The 21,464-nt window shown below is 41.4% G+C and overlaps 1 protein-coding gene across 2 annotated transcripts in view; it reads right to left on the bottom strand.

Moving 5' to 3' along the window:
* LOC123439026 overlaps positions 1-21,464 on the bottom strand; it is a 47,445-nt gene that overhangs the window by 25,416 nt on the left and 565 nt on the right. For both annotated transcript variants that reach the window (XM_045115822.1, XM_045115821.1), the window contains exons 2-39: positions 19,860-19,963; positions 19,605-19,739; positions 19,470-19,520; positions 19,178-19,272; positions 18,990-19,107; positions 18,447-18,548; positions 18,028-18,210; positions 17,783-17,943; positions 16,975-17,145; positions 16,399-16,485; positions 16,011-16,326; positions 15,822-15,926; positions 15,643-15,738; positions 15,471-15,538; positions 14,241-14,361; positions 13,982-14,158; positions 13,694-13,903; positions 13,208-13,317; positions 12,410-12,506; positions 12,109-12,207; positions 11,868-12,020; positions 11,723-11,797; positions 11,149-11,643; positions 10,706-11,035; positions 10,501-10,629; positions 10,081-10,194; positions 9,815-9,999; positions 9,625-9,733; positions 6,207-6,350; positions 5,776-6,069; positions 3,660-4,313; positions 3,367-3,567; positions 2,638-2,741; positions 1,728-2,017; positions 1,552-1,636; positions 1,147-1,461; positions 721-1,068; positions 157-643 (exon numbers count right to left, since the gene is read on the bottom strand). In XM_045115822.1, the coding sequence (XP_044971757.1) occupies positions 157-643; positions 721-1,068; positions 1,147-1,461; positions 1,552-1,636; positions 1,728-2,017; positions 2,638-2,741; positions 3,367-3,567; positions 3,660-4,313; positions 5,776-6,069; positions 6,207-6,350; positions 9,625-9,733; positions 9,815-9,999; positions 10,081-10,194; positions 10,501-10,629; positions 10,706-11,035; positions 11,149-11,643; positions 11,723-11,797; positions 11,868-12,020; positions 12,109-12,207; positions 12,410-12,506; positions 13,208-13,317; positions 13,694-13,903; positions 13,982-14,158; positions 14,241-14,361; positions 15,471-15,538; positions 15,643-15,738; positions 15,822-15,926; positions 16,011-16,326; positions 16,399-16,485; positions 16,975-17,145; positions 17,783-17,943; positions 18,028-18,210; positions 18,447-18,548; positions 18,990-19,107; positions 19,178-19,272; positions 19,470-19,520; positions 19,605-19,739; positions 19,860-19,963 (7,118 nt within the window). The remainder of the gene's footprint in view (positions 1-156; positions 644-720; positions 1,069-1,146; positions 1,462-1,551; positions 1,637-1,727; positions 2,018-2,637; positions 2,742-3,366; positions 3,568-3,659; positions 4,314-5,775; positions 6,070-6,206; positions 6,351-9,624; positions 9,734-9,814; positions 10,000-10,080; positions 10,195-10,500; positions 10,630-10,705; positions 11,036-11,148; positions 11,644-11,722; positions 11,798-11,867; positions 12,021-12,108; positions 12,208-12,409; positions 12,507-13,207; positions 13,318-13,693; positions 13,904-13,981; positions 14,159-14,240; positions 14,362-15,470; positions 15,539-15,642; positions 15,739-15,821; positions 15,927-16,010; positions 16,327-16,398; positions 16,486-16,974; positions 17,146-17,782; positions 17,944-18,027; positions 18,211-18,446; positions 18,549-18,989; positions 19,108-19,177; positions 19,273-19,469; positions 19,521-19,604; positions 19,740-19,859; positions 19,964-21,464) is intronic.

Below are 21,464 nucleotides of genomic sequence, written 5' to 3'. Positions count from 1 at the left end.
AACAAAGAGTAACAAACAACTGGTGGGAAATCAGCACCAGACAAACAACTAGCTAAAACTTTAGACAAAGGAACAAGCCACTGATCGTTGCATGCAGTTTTACATCTCAAAATTTGATAGCAATTGATTGCTGAAGTGAACTTGGACAAGACTCACCATTCCTCCATAATCATCAAAGGAAACAGCAGAGAACGTTTTTATTACAGCATCAATAATGATGTTATCTGAACTGCTAGATGTAGGGGGGCCAGCAAGCTTCAGAGCGAGTCTTCTTGGAGGTTTACGAAATTCACTTCTAACAAGAAATGTACCAGCATCCACATCCACAGTCCATAAACTAAAATTTTCAGATGTTTTAGAGCCACGTGAGTCCCACACGCTTTCCTCAGAAAATTGACCTCCCGTCACCATATCACTTCTAATACATCTTAACATACTGAAATCCTCTTTCGTTGGTGAACCTTTAGATGCAACACATCCTAAAGCAACAAAACCAGGTGGAGCTTGAGGATAATAAAATGATATACCATCTCTACCCCGGTGCTTCTTAATTTGACCAACAATCTTATAATTTTCTGGGGCTCTTAGGAAGGTATCTTCACCAGTATCACGAAGGACAACAGCTGAATTCGGAGGTTCATACCTAAATTAAGAGTTATGTTTAAATTGCATATCTCAAAAAAACATGGGAAGATGAGAAGTGGATCATATCAATTATACCCGTTAAGAGCGATGTCCCCAAAGTAAAACATTCCTTCAGACATCATCGGACGCCATACTGAGAGCTTTTTTGCCGCAGACATTCCATCGTTTGACCAAACAAGTTTGAAGCTTGCTACTGCTTCAAACAGCCGACCTGAAGTCAACGCTGATCTCTCTATCTGAGAGGCATCTTCATTCCGACTATCTTTTCCTTTAGAGCTATTCTTCGAAGATGAATCCACACTATTGAACAGCATATGGCGAAGATCGTAAGCATTTGGATGCACGCTGACATTAGCAGGATCCCCCGGTAAAAAGGTACCAAAAGCATTATCGACACGCCAAAATGACGTATTAGTATTACCCCTACAAAAATATAATGTGTGATTAGCATCTTCTATAGACGCACAACAAATATAAAAACAAAGGTATTGTTCATCTTACCTCAGTGCAATGCAATCCCTTAGACCACATGAAGAAATCAAGGAAGCAGTTAAACAAAAAACTGCAGATAAAGGTGGTTCAGCAGTTCCAGCTGAAACTACGCAACCCAAGGCAACATAGCCGGCAGGCGCTACAGGTAACCAAACAGAGCATAGCTGGTCAATCATAGAGAGACTATTTTTTGTATCTTTGTTGTTATGATGAAGCTCATTTGTTGCAGAACCAGATTGCCAGATTAGCTTATATGATAAAGGCCTTTTCACTCTTGCAACGTTTGTGTTCAAAGCAAGGACTCCTTTAGTAGGCGGGTCATTCCTAAGATGAAATAAATGATCAATTTCAATAAAGTAATCCCATCAAATGACAAATATAAGAGAAACAGAAGTACTAAACGTAATCACAGACATTGGGGTGAGGAAATCGCCGAAAATGGCATATCCAGATGGAGCACGTGGTCTCCAAAAAGAGTAAACTTCATCCTTCACATTGCCTAAAAGGAAAGTCAAATTCTATAAGACTTGATACTTGTGGACTAAACACTAGAAGTATCCAATAACAAGACTTATCAGCTTCTGGCTTACCCTGCATAGTTGTAACTTTATCGAACTGAGAACACATCATTGACATTTTCTTTGATGACATCCTGAGAAATGCTGAAATTTCTTCCTGAACAGCTAAAAATAGTCTCAGAATACTGAAGGAAAAATTCATATATATTTCAGAAACCAGCAGATGCAAATTTGTCTTTCCAGATGCATTCGAGTATTTCATGGACATGTCAAAGGGTTCTATGACTCTGATGCCATTACTTTCCATCTTTAAACCAAGTATGTGTCCACTCATATCCATACTGTCGCCCTTCATTACAAGCCTGCAGCATAGCAAATAGTTAGAATAAATATGTGTTGCAGTTCAAGTTCCGCCATTAAGATGCTGAGGAGTTAGGTAACAATCCTTGGCATATGCCGAATGCGGGGAAAAAATCTCCATAAAAAGGTGATATAGTAAATTTCTTGAAATTGACTACCAATTTATTTTCTGCTAGGATGGAAATATGATATCTATACAAAGTGCACAGTCTGGCTATTTACAACAGCATAATCCATTATCCAATTTGCAGTTGTATATTCAAATTTCTCATGTATAAAAGAAAGGAGGCAATGTACAGCTGTTGAGAACAGGCATCCATTGCTAATTTCTGACAACAATTTCTGACAAGCTTTCAGTATAAAAAAAAGTCCATACTGTGCAGTACCCAAAAAAGAACAGCTCATCTACATTAAGACCATGTACGAAAGTTTTGATATTGAAATTTTGCAGCTGTACATAATATTGTATGCAGTGTTCATGGCTATTCCTTTCGTGCATTTGGCCACTAAATTGACATAATATGGTCTCAATCTCAGTCTATTTTTACTGAATCGTTTAGATCAGTTCTAAGATTAAAAAATGAGAGATCTACATTTATCCTAGGGGCACTAGGAACTTAACCTGCAAAATGCATCTGTACGGGCATGAATAACCTTAGTCGATAGCGCCACATTTTCACCAGCATTCCTTGATGTGCTGTAGAATGTAAGCTCTGGTCCAATAGCCTGAGAAGATGAAGCTGAAGTGAGCTTACAATCGATGAATGGAGTCATGTATGAATGCTTCAAAATTCACACCCAGCTATAACCAACTGGACACCAGTTACTGGACTAGACACACAGGGTTAAAAGATTGCAGATTCAGCAATGGCTATATATGAATTTAAAATTAGGTACGAGCTATCCAGTTACATTAACATGTTGACGAACTGCAGGATTAATAGCTTAGAGAAATTTCCATGCAAAGAATGTGGAACTGCCTCAATAAGGCACAAATGGCTTTGGCAGGCCTCACTAAACACCTGGCAATCCATTGCAAAACAAGAGGGAAAATATGTGCCTAGTGGGGCATAGAAGTTCGACCTTAAACAAAAAGGAAGCAAGATACTAACTCAAAACTCCAAATATCCTGTTTGAGCAGCATTTTTTTTATTATCACCAGTAACCACCTGGAACCGCTACTGAACTACCAGAACGAAGCACTATTGTAACAAGATCCAGGATCTTGATGATGATATGTACAAAATAACAAACTATTCACAAACGATTTTGAAGAATCAAAGCACCTGATTCGAACCTACAGCATAAAATCCAAGTTTATCTCAGCCATGGCTAGATATGAAAAAAATACCTGTAGTTCAATTATGAATTCTGTTGATCTGTCGGAACTTTCATTTTCAGCAATGCCTTCCGGAATTTCCTCATTAAGAATTGACTGGAGGCCATCCTTTTCGGGCGTATTTTCTCTTACTAGGTAGACATGGTCATCTTCTGATGCTGAGTACCAGCAATCACTGCCAAGAGATACACAGGAGTCCAGATACTCACCATTCTGCAACAACATATTGCATTTTAAAATGAGACAAAAAGTATAGTGCCAACAAGAAAGTAGAAACAAAAAGGATTGAAAGCATAGAAAGTTACCACTATCTTGACATTTCGAAATTGCAATGTCTTACCACCGAGCACATGGATGAAACTTTCAGCACTAGGGCTTGAAAGAATCTCCCCCTCTCTATCCCGCAAATATAATTTACCACCATTTCCGTCATAGATAAAGTGCGCAAACTTTTCATTATCAACAATCAGAGGTTTCTGAGGTGAAAGACTAAAAGTTGAATGCTCCTGGTAATAAACTTCATCAGTGAACACGACTGGAGATATCATGTGTAGAAGGTCCTTGTCTTCGTCATTCGATAACAGGCTGCGAGCAGATGGCACAAAGAACTCGACTATTGCTAGTAAGAAGTCAAGAGCCACAAGAAACTTGGGTCGCTGAACGCATACGGAGACAGAAGACGAGGATTTTCGCAAGATAGCATCAAAAATGAGCATCGAGGGGATTGGCTCAAGGCCTAGATCCTTTTGTATTCTCTTTTCACCTGAATCAAGTTCATTAGGGTTATCATACCCATCAGCAGATGATGTGTCTCTGACTGTTGCTGATTTCCCAATGGCAAGCCTTAACTCATCTTTTGTTCCTTCGCGGTCATCAAAAACAGAAAAGCCTTTGAGTGTAGCGAAAAGGAAAGTCTCCTCCCGTGTATTTGATTTATAGAGAAGCCAAGCACCACTTGCCTGAGAACAGAATATTATATTATCATGTATACTAGTTCAATTAGGTAAAAAATGCAAGAATTTTCATGCACCATTAGCATGGCTCTGGTATCTTGTTGGAGAACACACGGAACATGCAGCAGGCCAGGTCAACACCTTAACCTTCTGAATTATACCTTTTGAGTGGTGGATATTTTTAAGTAATAGAGGCATAGAAGAAGACTACGGCAAAATCAGGTTGCTACGGTCTACAGAAGTGTCCATGATCCTCTCAGCCAGAACAAAACCCATAAATGCAAATACAAAACAGCATACAAAGCTGAAGCAGCAAACACGAAGGAAACCAAGTGCACAATAAAGTCATTCTAGGAGTCATTGACAGAACTAGTTTTGTCCGACAAAACAAGAAATAGACTGTGTCATAAGAAATCCTGGAAGGATAAAAAAGACTATGCTTCTAAGCTAACCAACAGAAGATCTCAGCAGAGGAAGAAAATACCGTAGAATGCTCCTAGCCAGAAAAAAGAACACAATTTTTTTTAAAGGATTCTTAGATAAATATACGTAGCAATACCCAGCAATATCTGAGTTCACAGCATGTTAAGATACAATCGAAATGAAACCTCATGTCAAAAATGCCTACTTCTAGAATTTGGTAAGCGTGTAACATAAAGTTCCAAAAAATATCCAATACTTTAAGTCCACACATCCAATTAAATAAGGAAACTCGTACGAGTGTACAGAATGAAGTGTGATCCTTGTTTGCTAGGGCAGGGAACTGTGCAAAGCTATCCATGAAGACAAGGAATTTCTTCTCTTGAAACTAGATCAGAAACAGTCTAAACATGTCTCTGCTGAGTGCTGAGTGCTCACTACTAGTAAGGACTGGTTCCAATTTTTGTGAATATTGCAATGAACTTCTTGGCTTTGCGCATTTACCAGACACTGAACCTTTACCGCATAAATTAAGTTGATTAGAAAAAACATTAGTCTTATTCAACTCTCAGTATGTAACTTGGTTGTCTTGAGTAAACATGCCCCATTAAGCAACTAACACTGATTAGTCATGTTGGTGCCATGTCAGGTAACACACATTACTTCCACAAATGAACATACTCGTAAATGTCCCGTATGTCACTTTGTCTCTTGAATAAACATACCGCCTCAAGCAACCATCACTGATTACTCATGTTGGTGACAGGCAAGGTAACATATTACTACTAAAATACTTGTCCAGGTTCCACTAGACGACCAAATGGGCACTGCAGTTTCAGTGATATTATTACAGGTGGTACTATATTATGCTCTCTCCGTCCCATAATATAAGAGCGTTTTTTACACTGGTATAGTATCAAAAACGCTCTTATATTATGGGACGGAAGGAGTACAAGTTTGTTCAAGCCAGGACTCAATATGGTTATGACTTATGAGACAACTCAAAGCAAGGGCTTGCACATGGAAATGAAGTGCTAGACATGTGTACCTGCACGCTAGCCAGAGGGGAATCCCTTGTCGATCCTGAGTGCAGAGAAAGTTCGACCAGGTTTATTGAAACAGAAAATTTATTGGCTATCCATGTTTCTGTATCTTGGGATAGGTCCTGAATACTTTCAGAAGAAACAGAAGATGCAGAAACATGAGATTCAGACGTGGAAGTTCCATCTCGAAGACCATCCAGAGCAGGCACAATATGTGGTTCCTCAGCAAAGTTTGATGACGCACATTCAGATATAACTTCATATTCCCGATTGGATAATGCTGCTTTCAGAACATCCACCTGACACATCGTGGATAAAAAATGACTATCACAATGGCATTCCAATTAAATGAAGAAGCAAATAGTAACTTTTCTTATGACCAAGGAATCTAACAATGGAATTTTAAGTAAAGATTCATTCTGAGAAAGTATGCTACCTTAATTGCTGCCTCCACCACTGGCAACTGGTGCATCAGATCACGCAATGATCTATGAATCTCAACGGAGAGACCTTTCACATCCTGTATTATAGTTTCACCCCGCACCATATCCATGCCAATGGTTAAATTTATGTCTTTCACCTACAAAGGAAGTGCGCAACGACAGCTATAAGAATAATTATAAGATCAACAGTAACAAGAATAGTAATCAGACTTGCAATAGCAGTGTTCAACTGTCGAACTGACACTGCTGAACGAGAAGTGCAACATGGAAGATATTGTACATATAATTCATCAATACATCAAAACAGAAGAATATAATATAGAATCGGTGAAGGTTACTACAAGGTATAGGCGCAGGGTATCATCATGCCTCCGATAAATCATAATAGGCACGACCGCATGATCAATTGTGGTTTAATGGCAATCATCGAAAGGGTGTCGAATTTTGGTAGTGAAGAAGACAGCTTCAATGAGATTTACAGGACTGTCCTCAACTTATATAAATCTTATTTTTAGAAGATAATCACCCAAACAGAATATATACCACAACAGCGCCAACACAGCTCCCTCCACTTTAACATAGACATCAGAACGGATCGGGCGCACACGCTTGACCTAGAGCAGCTTATCACGCCTGGCGACCTGGACAGCCTGGAGGCGCCATTCACCCCCGAGGAGATTTGGGCAGCGGTCAGACGCATGCCGGCGCACAAGGCACCAGGTCCGGACGGGTTTACCGCCGAATTCCTGCGTGCCTGCTGGAGTATCATCAGGCAAGACATCATGGACGTCTTTGGGCAGCTTTACACGTTGCGCGGGAGAGGATTCAGCAAGCTCAACCAAGCCCTGCTTACCCTATTGCCGAAGCGCGCGGACGCCCACCAGCTTGGCGACTACCGGCCGATCTGCCTGATACACATCGTGGCCAAGATCTTCGCGAAGGTTCTGTCGTTGCGCATCGCTCCTAAGCTTGACAGCCTGGTGAGCCGCAACCAGAACGCCTTCATTGCCGGACGCACGCTCCACGACAATTTCATCCTCGTCCGGCAGTCCCTTCGGATGCTCCATCACCTGGGCGCACCGTGCAACATGCTCAAGCTCGATCTCACGCGGGCCTTCGATTCCATATCATGGCCTTTCCTCTTTGAGGTTCTGCGCCAATATGGATTGAGGGACAGGTTCAGGGAATGGCTTGCCATTCTCCTATCTTCAGCCAGCACCCGTGTCATGCTCAATGGAGTGCCTGGTCCCCCGATCTGGCACCGTCGCGGGCTGGCGATTGACACGCTTGCCCGCCTTATGCGTCGGGCGCTCCAGACCGGCATCCTTCGGCGCCTCCATCCCCGCCGCAACGTCCCGGCCATTTCTCTACACGCCGACGATGTGATGCTGTTTTGCCACGCCGAGATGGATGAGGTTCTCGCCGTGAAGAGCATCCTAGGTATCTTTGGGACCGCGTCGGGCCTGCAGGTCAACTACGGCAAGAGTTCGGCCACGACCCTGCATGGCGACGAGTCTGGCGCTGCCTTGTTGGAGGTTCTCGGCTGCCAGACGGCGGACCTACCCATCACCTACCTAGGCATCCCGCTCACCACCCGCCGGCCCTCTGCGGCACAGATGCAGCCGCTTGTCGACGCCGTGGCTGGTCGCCTCCCGTCATGGAAAGCGTGGCTCATGAACAAGGCTAGGCGGCTAGCACTTGTAAAATCGGTGCTCAGCGCGATCCCTATACACCAGATGCTTGCTTTAGCGCCCCCAAAGAAAACTCTGAAGCAGCTCGAGAAGATCCAGCGCGGTTTCCTTTGGGCTGGCCGCGAGGTTGCGCTTGGAGGGCATTGCCACGTGAACTGGCGCACGGTCTGCCGGCCGATCGCGTATGGCGGGCTGGGAGTCCGAGACCTCGAGCGCACGGGGCTTGCTCTCAGACTCCGATGGCTTTGGCTATCGAGGACGGACGTTGACCGTGCATGGCAAGGCCTCGACCTGCAGTTCTCACCTGAGGAGTGTGGCCTCTTCTACGCCTCCACCTCCATGGTGGTTGGAGATGGCCAGACAGCCCTATTCTGGGAAGATCGCTGGCTGCACGGTCAGTCCATACGCAAGCTCGCGCCCTTGCTCTACCTATGCATCCCCAAGAACAGAAGAAGAGCGCGGACGGTGGCGGAGGGCATTGCGGCAACGCCTGGGCCCGGGACATTCGCGGAGTTGTGGGCCTGCAAGAGATTGGCCAATACCTGAGGACATGGCAGCTCGTGACGCACACTATACTGTCCACCGAGCCGGACAAGCTCATTTGGAAATGGACGGCCAATGGTGTCTACTCGGCGAGGTCCTGCTACCGGGCCACCTTCCACGGATCGTCGACATGCCGTTCCTGACAGCTCATTTGGAAGGGATGGGCTCCGCCGAAGGTAAAGTTCTTCCACTGGCTTGCCAACATGGACCACTGCTGGACCGCGAAACGGCTCGCTCGCCGAGGCCTTCCCCATCACACCCGCTGCCTACTATGCGACCAAGAGCCGGAGACCATCAGGCACTTGGAGACCATCAGGCACTTGCTGCTCACTTGCCCTTTCGCGAGGCAGGCTTGGCACGAGACCCTATCTTGGCTGCGCCTAACGGCCCCGTCGCCGGAGCACGATGCCTCACTCCAGGACTGGTGGATGAGGGCGAGGGACGCCACACCACCATCGCTTCACAAGGCGCTGAGGTCAGCCGCGCTTCTGGTGCCCTGGATGATATGGAAACATAGGAATGCGTGTGTCTTTGACCATATCTCCCCATCGCTCGATGAGCTCTTGGACAGGATCAAAGATGAGACCAGGTGTTGGGCGAGAGCCGGGGCCAAAGGGCTTAGGGTAGTCTTGCCCACATCCTGGGATGTTCACTAATCCTCTTGTAACGATGCTGTAATTGCCTCTTAGGAGGTTGTAACCCCCCCCCCCCCCCCTTTCTTTTCAATGCAATGAAACGGAAAGGCTTTTTGCGTTTTCTCGAAAAATATAGACCTCAGAAATATAAACAAATAATCTGATGGAAATCGTACTCTATCCCCTAAAGTATTCTCTCATTCCACAACTCCAAAAAAAAGGGGGTTTGCTTGAAAACAATTTGTTCTCATCAGATCTAAGAGAAGACAGCAAAACCTTTAACATGTGGTTTCATTTTCACCCTTCCATTTTATTCTTTGTCCTTTACTTTAAACTTGAGGAACAAGTATGAAACGTTGCTGAATAGTTGTATTTGATGGAGCAACTCCAAATTAGCATACATGTAAAAGTTTCTGCTCCAAGATTCTCGATGGGCAATGGCTAGGCTAATCCCTGTTTGTATATGCCTTTTTTCTGATATTATAAAATGTTTCCCCTATGGTGGCCGTCCAAATAAAAACATGTAGGTGCAGTGATCTTACTGTAACCGTTAAAATTTCCAAGTGGACAGCCCCCATCTCATTCTTGTCACCACCTATCCATTGGAACTCATTTTGGATTGTTATGTACAGGACATCAAGCTCCAAAAAGCTGCAACCATAAATACTCGTTTATTAAATGCAACAAAGATAGGTGAACATAAAACATTCATATACAGAGAGATATCCTTACTCGTGACTATTAGTATCGTGAGGCATAACAATTATAGGTCTACTGAAAGAAACATCCAACTTGAGGGCAGGCGATCCTTCCATATCAGTTTTGCTAACCCACTTCTCTGAGTTAGTTACATTGTCTTTTAACTTTACGACACCATCAGAACTTTTAGGGACGAGTCCCATGAAATAACCAGTAAGCTGCACACATAAAGAAAAGAAGAGAGGACCCTTTAGGTCATAGACCAAAAGGAGAACATAGATGAGCTTTAAATAGCATACCTCTTGAACAAAACGGTTAAGATAAACAATTCTAACTTCGGAGAGCTTCCCTACAAGACTGTAGTCATACCCACAGTAGTCTTCGTCACCAACACTGTATGAACAGAAGTCAATCTGCACAAAGTTTTACAAATTACCTTACTTCCTCAAGTCAGAAAAAATGCTTATTCAAGAATAGGAAGACATGGAGTATACTCCCTCCGTTCCTAAATATAAGTCTTTCTAGCGATTCTATTAAAAAACTACATACAAATGTATATAGACATATTTTAGAGTATAGATTCACTTATTTTGCTTCGTATGTAGTCACCTAATGGAATTTCTTAAAAGACTTATATTTAGGAACGGAGGGAGTAGAAGTTAAGAGCTATATCTAGTCAAGTAGTGACTCAAATAATACAACAAGTAACATGGTAGTACCTCCACAAAAGATCCTCCCGGATTTCGCATATCACAGACCCAAAAGTAAGGATGGTTGCTACGAAGACTATCATCACTTATTTTGAGGTTTCCAAGTGCGGCCTTTATACTGAATGAGGATGTGAACACCTTAAATAACACCAAATTACAGTTATGCAAGGTCAACTAAACCAAAATCTATCATATAAGCTAGACATGCTCATACCTTGATATCAGTTGAGAGGTTATTTTGTGACAAAGTAGCAAGTAGATCACCATTTTCATTCATCAGTAATACTTGTGCCTCTGCCATGCTTGATGTAAGATGAAAAACTACTCTGCTTTTACCTTTAGACAGCAACCTTTTTATGACAGGTTCTGACTCCAGATCAGATTTAGGCTCCTCAACCACATTATCAGACTTAATATCATCTGTGTTTCTATCTTTATCGCTATCAGGGTCATTTGCAAGATTGATAGCATTCATAAACTCCATGATTGCAAGGACAGTTGGCCGATGACAAAAGAAGGTTAGAGTAGCAACACTTACAACCACCTGGTAACAAAAGGAGAAGTCAAATATCAAAACTGTAGTTGGGAACCCACTCAGTTTACATACATGCTTGAAGCCTTAAGTACTGAATAATTTTTAGATATTAAGATATTTACCCTGGTGTCCAAGTTGTTGTACTGGAGAGACTGCTGATCATATATAACAATCTGAGCTTTCACAAAACTATCGGAAGTACCACTTCCTTCGGAAGTGAATCCAACCATTTTAATCTCACTGTCTGGTAATAAACCAGGAATTCGACTAAATGCAGGGGGTTGCAAGGAAGGGAGGCCAATAGGTAAAACATCTTGGGAACTAAAATAATCTGATATACTCCTCTCTTTTAGCATAGGCGTTCCAAATTCATCAAAATCATCTGATGCTTCAAAAAAACTTTCCTCGCTGTCACTTTTCTTTAGTGGGGTGCCTTTAGTTCCTGAACTATTCTTTCGAGCAGGAGTGGGGATTTCTTTGGTTTGCATACTGTTGATGAAGGACCTTGCCAAGTACCTTGGTACAGGACTCCCTGGGTAAAAATACTGATCTTCAATTTCCAGTGACCGCAAAATAGTTCCAATCAGTAGGTTGCCACCCTTCATTGAGAGTTCAACCTATTTGTTTCCCACAAAAATTGGGTAAGTAAAATGAATCACGTATCAAGGACTGCATGTGCATAAGAGACAGGCATACCTGACCACCAACTGCTCGAAATTCAAACAAGCTGCTCTCCTTAGCCAGTAGTACTTTTTTTAGCCTGTGGTTACTCTACACACAGTAAAAGTTACATCATTAACAGCAGCAAGATTACAAAGAAAATTGGGTAAGAAAGAAATACCTCATAGCCACACGAAAAACAGATCTTTAGTTCATCAAGAATACCAGCAAGAAACAATTTTTCTATGTTGACAACATCAGGAAGGCTGCCTTTGAAAGAGCGAGCTTCTGATGTGAAAGCAGCTTCAGGAAAATTGGAAACTGTGGCAGAACCCTGCAAGTATGCTAGTTATTATCTGGATAACATTAGAAGACAAAATGGAAACCTATGCAAAAAAAGAAGGGAAAGGGAATGGGAGTACCGATGCACGATATATAGCACCCTGCAAGCGGTTCTGCCATATTTTTCTTGTTTCCTCGCTGTCAAACAACAGTATCAAAGCACCAGTATCTTCCAGAATCTGTACAGGAAAATCAATTGAAATCATCAGTTATGTAAAAGGGATTGCAAGGAGAGCCTACGACTCTTCATTACTATAGTTGTTCGTTGTGTTAATTCTGGCATGCCATTGCTAAGTGCAGAAAACCATTCGTAACATGCCCAATTACAATCTTTTAGAAGCTAATGAACTGAATATAATAAGCTCAGCTACTACACCGTTCCTTGGGATTGACTTGACCAGAGTCGTGCAGTGCCACGATATTTTGCACACCATTTGTAAGCTCAGTAGGAACCTGATGAACTTGCTTCCCACTTAAACTGCACCGCAACACAAATAGATGATAAGTTAAACTCGAAACAAATATCCAGGCACATAACACAAATAAAAATATCACAAGTCAATTACATGAGTACTCCCTCCTTTCCGGTTTATAGGGCTCATCTCAAATATTTCAGATTTCCAATACATTAGACTTATTTTGAGTCTAAATGAGTTAAAGTGCTTCGAGTCTCACGCCATATTTAATTCATAGAGATAAGAGAAAGGAAATTAGTGGCTATGCATGCAGCTTTTTCTACATGCACCATGCAAGTCCAATGAGAGGAAGGGTGCGACATTTATTGCTTCGAAAATCGAATATTTGAGAAATATTTCATTGGCTAGTTAAAACTAGTGCCATCCACTCACAATCCACCTTGGTTGATGAGATTTCAGATTTAAGCCCTATAAACCGGAAAGGAGGGAGTACATCACTATCACTATCATAGGCATAGACAAAAAAAGGATTGAGCTCCTTTATGAAAACATCGAAGAAACTAAGCCATGTGATATCACAAGGCTGAATCACCAAGAAGTCTTGAAGCAACCAACATTGAAATCAAAATATCTAAGGATCAAGGGACCTATTACTGACGTAAAAATCTCAGCAAAAACAAAAATCACTTACGAGCTAGAAAACTCAACTTTAACAGTAGCTCTAAATCAAAATTTGCATAAGAAGTATGGGAAAGTGCACAACCTGGACCATTGCTTATATGTTGTAGACTCTGGATTTTCAAATACATAGAGAAATGGCCCCACTAGGCGCAAGTATCTTCGTTGCCAAACAGCTTCTCGGTTTCCAACACCCTAATAACAGGTCATAGAGAACTGTTAGAAATAGTAATATCATATTTATTAAGAGCGGGACAGCAGCCAGTTTAGTATCTTCTACTGTGTACTTCGAAATTGCCCTGTGGGCACCATTATTTAAAAATTGGGATTACACATGATTAAATTCTGAGCAAAGATAATGTGCACAATGAGGGTTTGCAGCTTTAGTTATTATGTTAGGGAAAAATTTGAACATAAGACACAAGTCACTGGTCGCAGGGTGCACAGTACGCCGAAGGGGTGTAGGCATTATCAATTAGATATAGAAAGCTGCCAACTGGTGACAGATGGATTCTATTTTAATCTCTTAGCGATAGAGGGAGTATACAATTCTATAGAATAGAAGGCAAACCTTCCATGTAAGAAGAGAAGACCATCCCTCAAAGTCAGCCTGATCCCACAAATGTGCAAGGTCTGAACTGGTATTCTCACTATTGGTGTCTTGAAAAATCTTCAAAATCTCCATCAATCGATGATAGCGTGCCGGAGAGAAATGAAACCCCAAGGAAGGCACCCGTACTGCCAGTCTTGTGGAAGGATATAGTGAACTTTCTACCTGGATCTGTGTAACAGAAGGATGAGTTATACGCACTGTTATTTATTCTTTCTCTCTTTTTTGGGGGCGGAGGCTAGTGTGCACCTGCTGAAGCTTTAATGCAATTCCACACTTGTCGATAACTGGCAATAAATTGACTTCTTTAGATGTGTCATTCCAGTGGTAATCACCATCCACCAGAAACGCAGATACATCATTGAGCACCAAATTGAAATTCAAATACATATCCTGCTCTTCTGAAGAGTACGAATCCCATATCTCCTGAAGTGGCAAGAAACATCAGCAACAGATAAATTCAACCACTTGTAGATATGGAAGTCTTACTTCAAAGAGTAAACATGACCTCTGTCCGGAGAATTAAGTTTCCAAGATCAAGCAAAAGCTTAGTCTCATGTACATCATCCGGGCGGAACTTGGTAGGAACAGTAATTTTAGGAGCAGCAATATCCAGATTCAGTGAAAACCTAGCAGAGATATATGTGGATTCAATAGCCATTCAGAAAAACCAATACAAAGAACATACAGCTAACCTTTTTAGAATAGTACTTAGCATTGGAAAAAATATATAAATATGGGAAGTAATTGAAATGTATATCAACAATGCCTTGATAATCCAAATCGGTTTAATTGATAGTACTGAAAAATATAATATAATCTCGTTTTGGGTATTCTTGTCTTTCAGGCTGAAGGTAGTTAAGACACTCTCCCCTTGTTGCTATGCCTCCAAATTTAATTACTAAGTTATATGGCTACTAATAATCATTTGTCATTACTCACAACGATTACTGGTAAAGCAAATAAAGAGACATCTCTATGAAAAATAGGATTCTGAGAGACCTGTCCATGAATATACAAGAATACATCTAAAAAAAGGCATCTGTATAAGATATATAACGTATCCTTACATGAGTACAAGGGATATTCTAGAACAACAGTACCCTGTTTTACAGGGCAAGGCCTCATATTGGATGAGGAAGGCACCGCGAGGAATCCAAAGTTCAACCGACTAAGGATCTCAATCCCTAGGTCGGAGGCATCTATGAGCCGAACTTGGAGATCTTGCCTTAATGTCCAAGACAAGGCACATATTTAAAGACCCAGAGAACGCTGTGAAACACTAGCTATGCTGAAGCCACAACAACCAAACCCTACCGCTCAAGGCGCACGACTGCTACATCGAACTCGAGGAGCATCATCGTCATTATTAGTTTAAATCCCATCTAGATTAGTACCTACCACTAAAATTCCTCGAGACAATAAAGAGAAGGAGGCAGGACATAAGACTTTTTATCCATAACGCTCGAGGAGGAGGGGGGGGGGGGGGGGTGAACCTGGGAATACCAAATGTCTTGTCCTAACGATTCTGTTTTAGTTGTTTGGTCCTACCATCGTTTGCTCACCCTACTTTTAATAGGGTATACCCACCTGTGCAGGATCTATGTACTAGACACCTACCGAGAAGACTGCTGAGGTCTTGTTTAGCCCACAATCCCTTAAAAATTGGTATCCTATAGTATTGTTCTGGTGCCCGCCGCAGACTAGTTCTTTCAGTAGTAAAATAATTCATACCAACCTGGACTGATCTTTTAGAACACGTGTCATTTGCTGTTGAGCAGTGCGTTTCACTTCATCTAATGTCATCTTCACAAATCAAAAGATATGGTTACTCAATAAAAGAGATGCAGAAGAATCAATCATATTATCATATAAACACATCGTGCTTCAAGTTAATTATGAGTATATACCTGTACAGCAGCAGCAGTCTCTAGTGCAAGGGTCTGGCTAACTGTAGGGCTACTCTTGAAGAAGGCAACGATTTGGTCAATGGACTCTTTCAAATACTGCCGGAACAGCAACAATGATCATCAAAGGGTAAAACAAGCATGCGCACACCAGAGGTTTTAAAAGGATAACTATAACTTACAGTTATATAACAAGGAGAAGCCCTAGCTGTAAAACTCCAGTCCAGTTGCTCATCGAACGGTTTGTAGGAAAAGACACCAACAAGAGAATCAACAACACTTGCACTCTAGTAAGACATATAATGACATCGTTTAGTCAAAAATGATTTGAATATCTAAAAGGTAAAATTAGAAGAACAAAGTAGTAAAACCTCAGCAAGCAGGCCATATGGAGATAAAAGTTTGTAGGAACCAAGCTTCAGATCAAAAACTTTTGCCTCTGGATACATTTTCAAGTTACAGCAGAAATCTTCACATGAAAGATCAGCAAGGCACTCTGAACCATCAATGATAAGCCTTGATGCATTATGTTTCATGCGTATTTCAAAATAAAACTGCATCAATTTCATATCTTGTTGAGCAGGAATATACTCCGTATTTTCTTTGTACCCGATTATCCTATTTAACCTTTCCCAATCTTCATCACTGAAACTCTTTGAGTCTCCATCATCATTTGAAGAGCCAGTCCTATACGCAGAATAAGTCATTAATACACATTGTGCAATACAGAGAATGTGAGTTTGCATAGATCAGACAGACCATCCAAATGACCACCAGGACTGCTTCTTGTTTTGTTGAGCATGCTGTCTTTCTGCTGACTGTTCTACAAACTTGTGAGCCAGCATCCTTCACAAAGGAAAAAAAGATAAATATCAAGCAACGAGCAACTCATAGGACATCCTGCAGTTGAAACAATTGGAGTGGAACTACATAGCTCAAATTCAATGGGGAAAAAAAGACATATCACGCAGTGTTCATTCGATGATTCTATGGTTCGTTCTCCTCAGTGGTTCAGAACTTATTCACTGTACATCAGAACCGTGCATGCATTGTTCAATGGTTCAGGTAAGTCTTCAAAAAAAGAAAAACTTCGGAAGGAATGAACAGCTCGTACAAAAGGAGATATTATGCAACAGTTGCATGCAAGACAGCAATATCATGTGACATAAGGTTTACATGTCAGACATTAAGTAATTTTGAGAAGGACCAATGGAACATATCAGTATCCAGATAAACCTCCTTCCACATTACTATGAACTTCTGAAACAAATCCTTAACGGTGAATATCTACAAGATAGTCTTCATAGAGGATGTCTCAAAGAACAAACGTACTACCTCCATTGCAGAATAACTTCCATATCCAGTTCACGATCCAGGCTTTTAATCTCCTCATTATCTTCAACAACCGGACGGCTCATGTCAGACTTCAGAAGGGACGCATATAAAGATACATATGTCTTTCGAAGTCTTGCATTTCTCAGTAGTTGCTCCCAAGATAGACTTCCACTGCATTAATGAGATATATCGACACGAACCCAATGAGAAAATCAGGTACAAAAAAGTACACCATGTAATATTACATCATATAGTCAGTAGGCCGAACTCCACAACAAACATATACAATTAATTATGAAGGGTGCTTCACGAAACAGAATTATCCATTGAGTAATCTAAAGGACAATACTATAATGTCGTAATACCTAAAATCAATCATCATACTGGGACTTTCATTTAAATAGAATGGAGCCAGGGAAGGATCCCTGATTTCTAAAAATATTATAAGGGTCGATTGGCAATTTGGCAACTGATGTGGCTTGGTTCCTTTGTTAATGCTCAATTTATTTCCACGTATATGTTTCACTGTGTGCACGGCAGTGCAATTTTATCAGTACGTTGATCGACTCACACTGAATGCTCATCACAATTAAAACAAAATTTCAGTAAGCATGTAGGGATTCCTGTGAAGAATACCCAAACATAAATGACCGTTCCTCCATAATAAAGACATAATCTTTTGTTATGTAGGAGAATATCATAACAATAAACTGATAAATAGAATACCTATACGGCTATACATGATAAACAATAACACATAATCCACACACAGTGGAAGCCACACAGAAGGCATGTAGAGCCCATATACCTTGCCTTCTTCATATCATGAGTCACTACTTTGTATGCGTACTTCCACCAAGACTTCGGATCAGACTTCACTGGCAAAGATGGCCGGTAATGAGCATATCTCAGCCGTTGATTAAAAGAAGAGAAGTTATCAGCCATCTTCAAGATGTCCCTGTAGCCATCCTGAATCGAAGAAACCAGTCTACCATTAGCATTGCTGCTTTGTCATTTAAAAAAAGCTGGGGTTGGTTGGCCGAGAGTAGAAACCTTCGACAAAGACAAAGTAACATCATCCAAATCAACAGCAGCATTTTGCAATGCCTGTCCGCTTCTCTTCGCTTCATCAATGTGTACCTTTGTATATTTTGCTTTGCCAGATATAGGTCTTAATATGTAAGTGTGAGCTTTTGAAGCAGTACTAGAACTATCTTGCTTTCTGAACTCAAAAACCTGAAACACATTTTGTGAACCAGTAAATATTCATCAAGCGGAAATAAAATTATTAGAAAAACCATTGAAATTGCACAAGACCCATCCTCCAATGCCTCAGTACAGCACAGTATCTGGCCCTCAAGGTTCACCATGTAGCTGTCCAGTTAGATATTGTAAAATAGACAACTGCCTACATGCAGAGTTGTACCCTCAAGGCCTTCATATATTTATTAGCAAATACAATTGTAAGCTACCTGACTCCATTCTGAAGGCAGTAAATCTTCCCAGGGTTTATCCACGCTCCAAGGACTGCTATCAGAATCAAAATACAGCGCCAGACTCTCAAGTTCAACAGACTGCAAAACCATCATATATAAGCTATCAAAATGCAAGAATCATAAGTACAACTATCAGAAGCAAAAAAGAAGGCCCAGTAAATGAATCTGAGGGAGGAATATGCAATCTTTCTGTAACTTGAAGGATGCATTCTCTGTTAACATCAACACGTTATCCCTTCTAGACGTGCAGAATTATTTGTGTAAAGAATCAACGAAGTATGAGAAAATTAGGAATTTGAATTGCTCATCTTTAACACCTAGTATTGTCCACCATAGCTTTCTATTCTGCGATTTAGAAGCCATAGAAAGTGGTTTCCAGTCCTGACCTCCCTTTAGGAAAGAATAATCCATGGGTAAAGGGAAGTCTGGATTCGCAGAAGCAAACAGTAGACTTTGTGTATTACTTTGTATACCAGTATTAATGACTGAACCAAAATGTTGTGAGTTAGGAGAATATACCTTCTTCACTCGGTCCAAATCTCCACCAGTGGCAAAAGTTTCCTTCCCATGGTCATCCACAGTAACTGCTGACAGCTTCGAAAGTACCAAACCTGCTGCGAAAGGGTGGCCTGGATTGCTACAGAAAAATCCATGGTATTCTTATATGCACCCTGAAAGATACATCCACTAAACAGAAATTTAAGTACCTCTCTATGTCTTCATATCTGATGTGAATATTGCCAATTGATAACTTGATGTTTCCAATCACAGTGCTAATGAAAGACCCAAGCCATGACGAATTCTTCAGGGATGATGAGAAGTTAAGAGTCAAAAATTAAATAAAGCATAATCATGTTAACATGGTCCGTTCCCAAGTCCCAACCCACACAGCAGCAGCAAAAACATGGCTAGATTGAATATGCAAGCCATGTAGGTAATTCATCATCACAGTACACAGATATACACACAATTATACAAAGGCCAAGTACCAACACGTACCAGTTCGGAGTTCAGTTGTTGCTGGCTCTCCAATAATTTCATTTCCATCTCCTGTTTCAATAAACAGTAGATCACTAATACACAGTTCAGGCAACAGCTGCCAAAATAACTTAACTAATGTCACAAATTGCTCACCCTAACTCTAGTTCGTTTGACCTCTTGGACAGCATCCTCACTGCAACCTTCAACATCTGTTGCTGGTTCAGCTAATATAAAAATACGATCAAGATAAACCAAAACCGGCTCTTGGCCAAGTCTGCTCCAAGGGACCTAATAATCATTTATGGAATCATCCTTTAGCATACTCGATCATATCACAAAATATCACGACATCAACGATTAAGGCAAAATGATGTGGCTAAACCGCTAAACTAAGTAGCCACTACAGACCTTGAGTTTAACTGAACCAAGGAAACCAGCTTTGACTTTCACAGGTAACTTCAATGAATTGAGTGCCTCAGGCTTCAACTGCATGTTTGTGAGTTCCACATCGCCTGAAATAGTATTGCAGAAAACATATGAGGTAGAAGATGGCCAACATCATTAACAGAACATGAACTATAGCAAGCAGAAGGAGAACACGTGTGCACGCGTAGGTGCTGAGAATGTGTATTGGCTTACAATCATTTCAACATGGCAACCACTGAAGCAAATGTTTGACCCAGCAGACACACCCATTGCCCAATTCCACTACAGCATCAGTTAATTCCACACCTTCCAACTATCACAAGATTTTTTTTCATAACTAGTAATAAGTCCTTTATATGACTTGATTGTGTACACTCCGCCTCATAAACTTTGCTACTTTTAACAAAACTGATAATAGAGGATCAATTCCATTGACTTTATGCACATAACCTACATCAGTTAAGTGAACAATCCCCTGACTCATATTTTGTCTTCCTGACTCTCTATTGTTGGTCGAGAGAGCAAGTTCCGCTAGTGGGGACCAGGAAATGCATATATCACATTCTCCTCCCAAAAATCATCTGACATGGGCATGTAGAAGGGGATGCGGTGTGCTGAAGGATGGGATCCAGGGCCTCGCCGATGTCGGTAGACAGCATGGCATGGTTCAGCGTCAGCAGCCAGCTCCGGTACCCACCCTGTAGCTCTGCCAATGATAGGATGACCCACCATAAGGGCATATTTCTCTTCTTTTCGCCCCCAGAGTCCAGATGAGTGTATCCCATCACCATGTTCCAGACAATCAGATTTGAGGATCAGCAGAATAGGACAGGCATGGTCAGAATACAGCGACTGGCTTCAAAATGAAATACAGCATCTCAGGGATATATGTTATCCGGGGTTTCAGGGTTCAGCCATATGCATTGTTATTGCAAACATGTAAGTTCAAGGGCTATCCTTGAGTGACTAATGGAGATATTTGACCAAGTGACATGAGTATATATGTTCGGGAACATCAGTGTCATATTCACACTATCTACCCATAGGCAAAGGCTCGCACTAACCATCTAGGCTCTAGCTGATGCAACCAGTGAATTACCACCAAGTAAGCTCTACAAAATACAGTAAACCATCACAACACTGTCCAATGTCTAAACACTACAACTGCAAGTACAAACACTTAGAATATGAAAACAAATGTTGGATCCTCTCTGAAGTCTGACATATATAACCAATGCCCACCCATTACGCCCATCAAATCCTAATACCCAATTGGCTTTGGCATACCACAACATAATGTATTTGATGCATGAATATTCTCTCGGCAATCAAAATATAATGTGAGAAAATAAATGAAGAATAAAGAGTTGTACGATCAGAGGGGGAACAAAGTGACTGCACCGGAGCATCCAAAAATAACTTCCACCTGCAGTAACTAGCTCAAACTCGCTACCAATGCCATCCCCATTGCAACCATTCACAGCAAGCACGCAACACCAACAGACAGTGCCCAGACGCCGCCTACCAAAACGAATCGCGACAACCAAAAACGAAGCATGCGGACCAAACTAAGCTCAGGTTCGGCCT

This window comes from Hordeum vulgare, chromosome 1H (assembly GCF_904849725.1).
Source record: "Hordeum vulgare subsp. vulgare chromosome 1H, MorexV3_pseudomolecules_assembly, whole genome shotgun sequence".
NCBI classification, from domain to species: Eukaryota; Viridiplantae; Streptophyta; class Magnoliopsida; order Poales; family Poaceae; genus Hordeum; species Hordeum vulgare.
Note: the sequence above shows the minus strand (reverse complement) of the source record. Positions and strands in the feature narration are given on the sequence as shown.